Raw genomic sequence first — 12,437 nt, 5'->3', positions numbered from 1 at the left:
TCATTATGAAGCTTAATCCTGCACATGTGTCGGAACGGCGTATGTGATCCAAGCATCTAACCAGACACAGACGCAATCTGCAAATGCACTTACCATGCAGATTTTATGGGGAATAAACATAGAATTTAAACATGGAAAAATTGTGGTAAATGCTGCTCTAATTGATATAAAAAAGTATAATCAAATTAGCTGAAATATTTAATAAACAAACATATGCAGATGTGTTTCAGTGTGGAGCTTCCAGATTCAATGTGGGTACTCAAGGTACATTAGACTGGTTTAACTAGGTAGTCTCCCAAGCTGACCAGGGGCTGGCTGCATAAACATAAAAGCTGAGTTAAGAACTAATCTGACCAACTAGCAATTAGTTACAGCTATTCAGTCTCAAAGGAATACTCCACCTTCACAAAATGGTTTAATAATTTACTCACCCCCATGTCATCCAATATGTTTTTCTCTTTCTTTGTTCAGGCAAGAAGAAATCAAGTTTTTGAGAAAAACATTCCAGGATTTTTCTTCATATAGTGGACCTCAGTTTGCAGTTTCAATACAGCTTCAAACGGCTCTAAACGATCCCAAAGCATAAGGGTCTTATCTAGCAAAATGATCATCATTTCCCCCCAAAAAATTACTTTTAAACCACAACTTCTCATCTTGCACTAGCCTTGTGACATGACAGAGCGACCTTACATATTAAGTAATCACGCCAAAAGGTTTCAGGTTACATATGTGAAACGCACACTTGCGGACCATTTTAAACAATAAACTGACACAAAGACATTAATTAGTATCATTTTTTATACAACAACGTTGGAACGTCCTCTGTCTCCACACTTGTGAACACTGCAGCAATAGTTGAAGCTGCACTGTAAAAAATCCAATCAATGAAATGTTGGACGGCAAAAATATATAAGTTAAACCAATTTTCTTGTTTGGGCTTAGTTGAGAAGATTAAAAGGTATACCGGTATGTTTTAAATCATATTTTAGGATTGCACTTAATTGATATCCCTTTTGAATGATCTTTCATATCTTTTACATTTGTTATAACCGGACTGCGTCCTGCCTGCGAATTTGAACTTCAGAGTTGAAGGAGCGGGTGGAGAAATAGTCCCAATATCATAACAACCTTAAATAAAACTTCTAAATATACCCGTGTGCATGCGTGCGTGTGCGCGCCCATCGCGCGTTCGCGTGTGTGCATGTATCTATGTATGTGCGTGCGCGTGTGTGTTTTGAATTTAAAATGTCTTAACTCGGAAGGATCTGGATCACAGGTCATTTCATCTGAGATCAATCCGCACGTATAACAGCCGGAATCACTTACTGATTCACACGACACGTGTTGACAAGTCATCAGCCGTTTCCTCAAGTTCACGTCAGGTAAGTGGTTGTAATTAAATGTTAATTTTAGAATATATTAATCGGCAAAGATGCAAATACTCGACGTTTTTGTAATGGTATTTTTGTAAAGATATATATAAAGGTGTGTTATGTTATGTGTCCGAAGTAAAGTGGAGCTATTTTAGTTAAGATAATAGGGTTGGTTTACCGGACAGGGTTTTAGGACTCGGTCTTAATTATAATTGTGACATTTTTACAAACAAACCTTATAAAATACAATACTGGCGTGCATTTTGAGACAAAACAACAGCACTCATATGTTAAGAGATGTCAGTATTTTAGTCAGTGATAAGCTCTGTCCGAGAAAACTGCCCAATAGTGTTTAATTACGTGTGATTTCTGAGGGAAATTTGGCCTAACGTTATTTTAGGGAATAAAGTCTTTCACCTTCAAGCTTTATTATATTAAACATGTTTATGTATGTGTGTTTGTGTATTTATATTTCTCTGTTTATTAAACCAGAGCGGAGATGATGTGAGAGGCAGACCATGGGATACATGGGAGACTGTCTCCTCTTGTACAGGCTGAAGTTCTCCAAATGGCCCTGCAGATGTTCTGACTGACTTTGGAGTGCTTTTTGGACTGTTTAATGCCCTATATTTAAAGAAGACTTATTTCTGTATATTCAGTCTGTATGATAAGTGAATAAGTGAATTAAAAGCTTTTGTTTTTATGTGACTGAAGTTAATTATTTTGTTAACAACACCAGCATAAATTATTTGATAAATAATTTTAAAATGTTATTAAAAAATCCCAAATAATAAATATTAATTGAAATAACATATAAAACATTGAGTGAATTCTTACATTTTAATTGACAGAGTCTTTGCTGTAAGTTTTTTAAGATTAAAAAATTTTAGTTGAATGAACTAGGCTTGGGCGGTAATACGGTAATATGGTATACCGCGGGATCTAAAAATAGCAAAGGTATCAGTTTCTATACCGCCATACCGGCATTAAAAAAAAAACAATTAACTTATATAGCAGACAAGGATTAAATATTAAATTAGGGATGGCGAAAACTAAAAATTTTCTTCACCGACCACCGAGCCATTAACTGATTAGTTTAAAACAAGTTACGCTGTTTGAAATAACAGCCATTTCGAGATGCGCCTGCAATTTCGCATCTCTGTCGCATCTCTCTGCTGCTCTGCCTCCGGCTCATCCGAAACATCATTCCCGCAAACGCGTCGCCGCGGAGCTTGTATGCTGCTTGTATGTAATCGGAGGACAAATGACTCCTTAGTTTCAAAATGGTTTTGGTAAGGTGATCGCGTGGAAAATAAAGGCGTTTGTCTTATTAGAAGCTAATTTGAAACATCGCCGCGGCTTATTTAAGAAAATGACAGACGTAAGTTTGAGGTAGTGCTAAAAATAATAAAGAAAGTTGATGATCATCATCACCTTATCAGTTAGCACTGAAATGTAGATGTAATGTATTTCCAAATCTAAACCCAACTTGTGCGGAATGTTGCCTAATAGACTGCAACACGATAAAACAGGCACCTTCAGAATGCGTAAAAGACGCACCGCCAAGGCAGGTCTAACTCACTCTGTGCCTTCTAGTAACGACTAGAACAACTCTTTTGTATAATTATTATTACTTTTTCATTTTTCAAAAAGACAAGTGTCAACTTCTGTTAAGTGCAACATGGACGATGCAATGCTTTGCTGATGCGAGCCGCGAGAAAGCCCTTGTCTGTTTTAGAAAGAATGCAGCAAAGATATTTAATGCTAATGTATGAGTTTCATTCATTTATGAAGAGGTCCGTGCGTTCTAGTTAACAATGCAATGCAAGCGAACGCGCCGTGTCGGCGCCTCCATGTCACGGTTATTATATTGTCTATATTTGCTTTTAATTTATTAAATACATGCAATTGGTTGATAAAACATTTATTAAAATTAAGACACAATTTATACAAAACGAAATTCACTTTAAAGAAAGGCTTTCTACAAAGCAAAACCTAATTAAGTGGTAAAAATGTCTAATGATTTACAAAAACAAAACTTAATCTGCACTTTACTGTTAAAAGACATGAATGTTAATAATTTGGAATACAACCAGGAAAGACTTTCGTTTTAATTATTTAATTGCTGGATTTTACAAAAAATATTTTTATTTTATATGCTGGAATATGCAGAAATATAAGTTAACAGAAGGAGGACTTTCTGTATTTCATTAAAATATGGCGGAATGTGCAGAAAATAGGTTTAAATGTTCAGCAATTTTCTTCAAGTCTGAGACTGTTGCTTTGATTAAATTTTAGCTTAATGCAATTTGAGTGCACAAAACCAAACGCCGTGACCTCGCGCCAGAACCCAAATGCCGTGACCTTGCGCCAAATTTTTTTATTGGTTTATAAGTACAAACAGGCGAGTTACGAAATATTGGAAATCAGATGGCTAACTGTAGTCGCGTTTAGTCCACTGTCTATAATAGCCTAATTTAGAGAGAATTTTTTTAACCGACAACTGGTTCATTCTGTTTGACCTTTTGTATTTATCTTTTTTATAAACTGCTAGTTGTTGCTAATAAAAGTTGTTAATATTGTTGTGCATGTTATTTTGTTATTTCAGTATCAGTGTTTGGTATTCAGTTTCTGAAGGGTTTAGCCAACATTATAGTGACGCTGTCTGATTACGTCATAATTTTATAATTATTCACGGTAATACCGTATACCGGGGTAAAATAGGGAGGCGGTTTGATGGTATCAAAATTTGGATACCGCCCAAGCCTAGAATGGACTATAAAGCTAGTTGAGCAAAAAAAGTCAAGTTTGGGCCAACTAAAAAACATCAATCCAGGAAACACTTTGAAGACAGAAATTGAGTGAACGTAAAATTTCTGTGGAACTAGTTACAAAAAAATAATTCATTGAGCCAACCATTTATTTTTTACAGTGTGCACTGAACCTGTAAACTGTTGAGGTCCACTAAAGTTTTCTTCAAAAAACTTAATTTCTTCTCAACTGAAATACATAAACATCTTGGATGACATGGGGGGTGAGTAAATTATCTGGATTTTTTATGAAAGTTTAGTATTCTTTTAAGGCTGAATAATACTAATAATACTACGCTTTTTGGTGGTTTTTTTTTCTAAAGTCTTTATTTAAAAGTGTATTACTCTGGCCCTGAGTGGTAACAAAACCTGCAGTTTGATTCCAGCAATTTCCTCAGCTTACAGAGGAAAAAATATTTTTTTCTCAATCATAATCTATGCAAAAGTTATTCCAAGTTAAGGGAGGAATAATACCCTTTTTGTATTCAATTTCCGCCTAAAAATATTTTAAGTGTCCCCATAACCACATACAATGGAATAAATGCAATATCTTAAAAATATGGGGGGGGGGGGGTGATAGTGTAAAGTCTTCCAGTAAAGTATATCTCAAAGTGATGCATATCTGCAGAAAGTAGAGATTCTAAGCTTTCAAACAGTATCTCATATGTGGTACTGAGGTCCATGACAGACCATTAAATGTTAAAGGAATATTTTATATTAAGTCATAATAAATAATTCTGGACCCGGTACAGGGTACCAGAGTTAAAGAAGCTAATTATAATTATATCATTTAAACGGATTAGTTACAAAAAAAATTCACCCCCCTCACATTTGTCATGAAGGGCAAAAGTAGACGAAAATCACTTTTTGTACCAGGCTGTAAACATTATTTTCTGCTGGAAAGTTGGGCATTTTAACATGGGGGTCTATGGGGATTGACTCCCTTGGGCCATCGATGAATTGCAGTTTAAGTCGTTTTCGTGTTGGCTTCATCAGAGAGATTGGAAGGTTGCCCCTCAGAACTGACGCATTGTTTACATTTTTAGAGAGATGTCAAGCATTGCACAGCCTATGCCCTAGCAACAGACACAGAAGTATAAATCAGGCTTTACTTTTCAAATTAGATTAATCTACACTTTCTGCTTAAAGCAGTTATGACAGTCCTGAATATAAAAAAATAGATGACTATCTTGTAAGACTAGTCTTAGGAGTTTATGCAACCAACCCCAGTTTAGTTTTTCGTTAAGCTCATAGCCAAGGCCGCCTTAATGCACGGGCTTACCTGGGCTGAAGCCCAGGGGCCTCCGAAGTTCAAGGGCCTCCCATGTTCGCGTTCATGATGAGCTGAAAATGTCGTTTTGTTTTGTAACTTGTCAGGTTTTCTGTCAGTCACTCTAATTGCACGTTACATGGCTGCTGATTGGTGCGTTGTAACTTACCGTAAAATAAAATATCAGACGTAACAGATTTTTCTATTCCGCGTAATGTAATTAAGTGTGCGTTGTCAACTTGACCTACCTGCATGTTAGACTGAGTGTGACAGAGAAACGGGAAATAATCCACCAACAAATGAAAGAGTCATTTCTGAAATTTCATAATAAGCACCAGTGAGGTGCAGGTCTCTCTCTCTTTCGCGCGCGTGCTCGCTCTCTCTCTCTTTCGCGCGCGTGCTCGCTCTCTCTCTCTTTCGCGCGCGTGCTCGCTCTCTCTCTCTCTTTCGCGCGCGTGCTCGCTCTCTCTCTCTCTTTCGCGCGCGTGCTCGCTCTCTCTGTGCTCGTGACGTGCAGCTGAAGTCTCTGGCATGCAGAAGTCTCTCCAAGCGTGCGCAAGAAACGTTGCCGCTAAATAAAGAAAAGAGTTCCCGCACATAATGCTGTTAGTTGTTATAGTTTACTCGCGTTTATATCAGTGACGTGTGCGCAGCTGGAGCGATGCAGTTTGACGCGACATTAGCTCACAGTACACACATCTGTTGGTTTAGATTAGAAAAACGACAGAGATGCAACGGTAAAGGTGCAAGTCTAGAAAGTAAAGAGCGACAAGACCATCTCAAATGATCATCCCCAAATAGCACCATTCATATTTATAATCTCCTTATCTAAAGATCTTATACAGGTATGTTTTGTGCATATTCATGCTTGTTATGCTTATGTATGCATAAATACTAAATACAATGCATACTATATCTTCAATAGCCTACAAAATAAATAACTGATTAAAAAATAAGATTTTGTCTATAAAGACTTATCTTTTGTTATCATTAATGCATTTTCACTTTAAAACTAACTTTAACTTATTATATGCTTAAAACTGTGCTGAGCATTTGGTTAGTGAGTGACAATGAATTTTCTGCAAATTTGTATATTCCAAAAACTATATAAACATAAAGCTTATAAACATATATACTTTCACACATTTTGATTTTATTATCACCACATGTTGCTGTGTGTGGTTGTTAAATAAAGTGTCTTGTGTTAATGCTCAAGTGGACTCAGTGATACGTTAATAATGATATTATGGTGTTTTCTGGGTCAACGAGGGAAAACTCACTGTTGTATGTCTCGAAAGAAACTAATGCATTTTGTAATGTAGATTACCTAGATATTGCACTTAAAAAAACTATAAATCGAGGGTATGGGGGCCTACAAAACCTCTCAGCCCCAGGGCCTCACATTAGGTTAAGGCGGCCCTGCTCATAGCCTTGAATCTGACCAGAAGCTGAAGTGCAGAATGATGTCATAAAAATCATTGATTTAACTGCAAAGAATGATTTTCAAGAAAAAAATTTCTTAGTATTTTTGTCTTGTTTTCAGTACAAATATCTAAACATTCTAAAATCGAGATGATTTTTCTTGATGAGCAAAACGACCCAAGAAAATAAGTCTAGTTGCTAGACCAAAAATATTAAATTTAAACGATTTTGTGCATAAAACAAGCAAAAAAAAAAAAAAACTGCCAGTGGGGTAAGCAAGAATTTTTCTTGAATTTAGTGTTTAAGAAAAATGTTCAAGATTTTTTTTGTTAACCCACATTGGCAGATTTTTTTGCTTGTTTTATGAACAAAATCCTTTAAATTTGACATTTTTTGTCTAAAAACTAGACTTATTTTCTTGGGTCGTTTTGATCATCAAGAAAAGTATCTTAATTTAAGAATTTTTAATATTTTTACTGAAAACAAGACAAAAATACTAAGAATTTTTTTCTGGAAAATAATTTTTTGCAGTGTTGTATTGGTGGAAGCGAGATACTGTATGCTTTGAATGATTTAATTTAAAGAGGACATTTCACAAGAGTACGGTGCCCCCAGAGTACGTATGGGACGTTTTAGCTCAAAATACCAAATAGATAATTTATTATAGCATGTTAAAATTGCCACTTTGCAGGTGTGAGCAAAATGTGCCATTTTTGGGTGTGTCCTTTTAAATGCAAATGAGCTGATCTCTGCACTAAATGGCAGTGCCGTGGTTGGATAGTCAGATTAAGGGGCGGTATTATCCCCTTCTGACATCACAAGTGGAGCCAAATTCCAATAACCTATTTTTTACATGCTTGCAGAGAATGGTTTACCCAAAACTAAGTTACTGGGTTGATCTTTTTCACATTTTCTAGGTTGATAGAAGCACTGGGGACCCAATTATAGAACTTAAACATAGAAAAAGTCAGATTTTCATGATATGTCCCCTTTAATTTTCTAAATGCGCATTTGGTATAAGAGCACACTGGTTTTTCCTTAAGGCTAAAATATGAATAATAATAACAACCATAAAACCTCAATTTTGATTTCATGAGTACTTTAACAACGTCACACCTCTTTGTCATGTTCTGCTGCTTTGCTGTCGTGCATCTCCGCATTGTCCTGAGGCACCAGAGGCAAACTGGTGTCGTGAACGTGATTGTGGTTGTGACGAAAGCTGCCCAGACTGGTGACAGAATGGTTTCGATGGAAAAGGCCCTCTTTCTCGTCATTGGGGTGACTGCACAGGAGAAAGCAGATTGTGAAACCTGAAAAGTGATTTTCACATGAGAACGTCAAATGCAACATTTCTGTTCTTCAAATGTCATATATCATAAGTAAAACTGTTATTACTTGTTTAATCTGTCAACCTCTTTGAGTCTATTAGTTCTGCTCCATGAGACAAATAATCTTATTCTTGTGTTGATTTGGCTCTACGGGTACAACGATTTCCTTTCTTATCGCATCCAAAAAGGCAACTTTCCATCTTTGCTTTCAATATTTGCAGAGCAAATACAAAACCCAACATGTCAAGCTATCAAAATGTGAACCGCACACCAAACCAAACCTCACATTCCCTGTTCGCTCGCAAGAAAACAGGCCAAAGCAATCAGTAAGAAATGCAAAAGACGAGGGAAAAGCAACATGTGGTTAGATAACATCACGGGATATTTAAACAGAATATGAGCTCCTGGTCCAGTCCAATGAATTAATAAATGCCTTTATTATTTTCTACAGTAAACCAATCATTTATTTGCACCGTGTTCTCTGAGTGTGCTAAAAAGAGAACGGGCTAAAAAATTGTCATCCTGCCCGGCTCCATTACACACAGCCCTTCATTTCATCACTTTGGCCCTATCCAGCATTTGACATCGGCGATCTCATTAGGACCCGTTTGAGCTTACGCTACACTCCAGCCAAACCGAAGGCTTTGCAAACGCGCGAGGATAACAAAAAGACAAGGTGTGACATAAATAATAGACTGTGTTTGACAACATTCCCAAAAACTTGAAAAAGGCAATAACGAGAAGTTCACCTTGATGTATTTTTTCCATTTTATAAAGACATATTTTGTAATGTAGGGATTTGACACGTTGTCCGATGGAAAGCCTGATATATGATGATGGGAAATGTTGTCGAAAGGTTTAATCATCAATGGCTAACGTGTCCTGAAACTAGTTTTTCACTCTTTATCATGTTTTATAGCTTGGCAAAGTGAACGCCAATAGCTGACTATACATTTTTTATTTAGCTTCTATTTAACCAGCAAAACACTTGAGATTTAAAATGCAAAATTTTGCAAGAGGGCCAAGACAGGCCAAACACAGCAAACAATTAAACATAAAACAAAATACATCGATGACTCAAACTCTTAAATGAAATGTACAAAAAAATCAATTAGAACAATTAAAATGATCTTGTGACGTATCTTGTTATCTTGATCAGACAGAGCAGCGTAACTTTTAGGATGCTAAGGGGGCGTGCACACCAAACCATTTAAATGCGACTGAAAACGCCAGGCAGACGGCAACTCTGGGTGCTTGCCAGTGCCTTTTTGAGATGGGTCCATGATGTCAAAACGATACAGCAAATGATGAAATGTTGTGAAATCTTGCCAGATGAGCGCTGTTTTAATTTTAATCCTAACCCAAACCCAACTTCTTGCGAGATTTAGGTTTGTTGAATTCCCTTCTAGGTAAAACACCGCATGAAGTCGAGCACAACAAGTAATGCATGTATAAGACTGAGGACATTTATTTTAAAAAAATTATTTACAAGACTTGACTTTCCTTGGAATGTATGAAGAACATCATATAAAGAGTTTGCTTCCAAAACGCAATAAATCCATTTCGACTAATTTGGGTAAAAATTTGTTTTCTTTACCACGAAAGTGACAAGATGAAAAACACTATTTTCTGTAACTTTCACATAGCATCTTTAGGTTATAAAAACATACTGAACAATAATAACTGCATGACACGACACGAATGATCACAATGAACCAGCACAAGACAAGAGACAAGAGGAGATTAAATAGGGAAACTTAAAGAGGGCAACACAGGTGCGAGGGATGAACTAATAATGAATAATTAACAGGGAGAACAAAGGGGGCGGGGACTAGAGACGAGACACCAGAGGCACATGCCACAATAAACAATGCATGAGCCTCCACATGAAACAAGAAACTGTCAGAACCCTGCCATCACTATAAAACATAAATATGAAACAAGATTCTCGTGGCAAAGTCCTGACAGAATTAACTTTTTAATATTGACCTGATACAATACTGATTTTGGCAGTAACTATTTATTTTTAAATGCCGTTTATTGCGTTTTGCAACCAAACTCTTCATATATTATTCGTACACATTTTAATAGATTATCAACTCCAGAATCACTAACAATATGTGTCAATATGTATCTCCATTAGTTTTGAAAATATCCGTGAATGAGCAGCCTTGTCAACAACATCTCGTTTTGACATCTCACGTGGTTCTGTGTGATTTGGACATCATCAAGTTACACCCCCTGCTTTAAGTTATGCCCCCCATCCTGTAACGCCCCTGTCTTGCAGTCCACAGACAGATACTATTAGCTCTTTCAGCTATGCGTTATGAAGTTGCTATAATACTTCTGCTTTGTTTATCAGTCGTTGAACCAAGCGCTGGCTGGTTGGTTTGTTGTTATTTTTCCTGCCCCTCCTCCACTGTGATTGGACAGCCGAGTGAGAAGTGACATTAACGAGCCGAGCGTTTCACCAAAAGTTGAACATTTTTCAACTCTGTGCATTCAGCGCTGAAAAACCGCCAGCTGCTGGCATTTTTGAAAAGCGGGGCGCTTCAATTGGAAAAAAATGTAAAACATACGTCGATGTAAACGCCTTGGTGTGCACACCCACTAGGAAGATAATATTTTTGTGAAAAATAACCTTGATATCCTTTAACCTTTAAAAGATTGAAATTAAAGTAAAATAAAAGACTGCAATCAAACATTAATGCTCCATCTCATCATTATTTTTAGACTTTAGCCTGGATTTCACAGACAGGGTCACAAACAGATTACAATAAATGTGAAGAGGTCACCTGAAGTTTTACCAGAATCATTCAATTCCTTACAATCCCTATCCCAATAAAGTCCACTTTCTGCCATATAAATTCTGTTAGCACTCATACAGATACGGTTCTGACCTCAAAAAGCTTTCCAGTGACCGAGTGAAGCTCAACACGGAAACACAAACTTCACAATCCATCAAGAGCGAAAATACGAGCCAAGCTAAAAATATACGACTCTCTGTGGACCTAACCTAAAATATTCTTGCTTTTAATCAACAGAAAGAAAACAAAACAGGGAATGACTTACAGGAATAATTCAAACTTAAATTAATATTTGTTATCATTTAGTCAGCAGCACACTATTTTGAACCTGTAATTTGTATTATATGTCTTTCCTGTTTAAACAAAATAAATGTTTGCTATATTTTTCAAGGAAATCAGATGGTGATTTATACTACCAAGAACCAAAAAGGACAAAATACAATCATTATTAAAGTCATAAAGATAGTTCACATGTTTTGTGTGGGCATGTTGATGCCAAACACTGCAAAACTGAGTTTTCTTGTCTTGATTTACGGCATAAATATCAAAAAATTCTTACACTGAGACACATTTACTAAATAAGCAAAATTAACCAAGATAATATGTGTTTGTTTTTTGGGAAAAATCAAGTGAGAAAACAAGCAAATACCAGTGCAATCAGAACAAAATCACTTTAACCCCTTAACTGCCAACGCCCTTATTTTAAGTGTGAGGGTAAAAAGTTGATGCGCACTTTCAAATTAATATAACTCCGGCATTGTTTGGTCTAGAAGCCTAATCTTTGTCTTGTTTTCACTTTTTAACAAAAATAATTGTTATAGCAGTTTAAATGTATTTTAATAAATAAAAATAATGCAATAACATATTCATTTTATAAATAAAATTATAAAAATGTAAATGTTTCACAACAGAAATGATGTAAAAATGAAGCCAAAAGTCTCAAATAGCTGTTATCCGAATTTCAAGTTTACACTAAAAATGAGGTGTGTGTCACTTTTTTGTGTTTTTACCAACTAAAGCCACAAGATGTCATTGGCCTGCTGCATACTCTTGTCACAAAAAAACAAACAAACTTGCATTGCATTATTATTACTACTAAAAGGTTTTGAAATATAAAAACTACATTCTTAGAGCTTTCCAATGATACATAGTTTGTCAACATTTTTTAAGATTTATAATAGTGTTATGAATATATAATAATAAATATGCATTCCTATGGGGGGGTCATGTAACAAAAATTGTCACTATATAATTTTTATCATCAGATGACGATATATAGTTTCTTGTGATTAGATTGCAAAACACTGAAGTATAGGCATCCCGTTGGTGAACAGTGACATTAAGCAGGCTTAAATCTAGCAATCAAAGGGGCGGGACATTTCACATGTCATCGTGAAAATAAAAATATTTTTATTAAAAACACTGAA

The 12,437-nt window shown here is 36.0% G+C and overlaps 1 protein-coding gene across 2 annotated transcripts in view; it reads right to left on the bottom strand.

The window, feature by feature from the left end:
• Positions 1 to 12,437, bottom strand: part of slc4a3 (solute carrier family 4 member 3) — a 63,397-nt gene that overhangs the window by 27,086 nt on the left and 23,874 nt on the right. For both annotated transcript variants that reach the window (XM_073854703.1, XM_055214684.2), the window contains one exon: positions 7,992 to 8,157. In XM_073854703.1, coding sequence (XP_073710804.1) covers positions 7,992 to 8,157 — 166 coding nt within the window. The remainder of the gene's footprint in view (positions 1 to 7,991; positions 8,158 to 12,437) is intronic.

The sequence above is a fragment of the Misgurnus anguillicaudatus genome, chromosome 17 (genome assembly GCF_027580225.2).
Source record: "Misgurnus anguillicaudatus chromosome 17, ASM2758022v2, whole genome shotgun sequence".
NCBI classification, from domain to species: Eukaryota; Metazoa; Chordata; class Actinopteri; order Cypriniformes; family Cobitidae; genus Misgurnus; species Misgurnus anguillicaudatus.
This window is presented reverse-complemented; position numbering and strand designations above follow the sequence as displayed.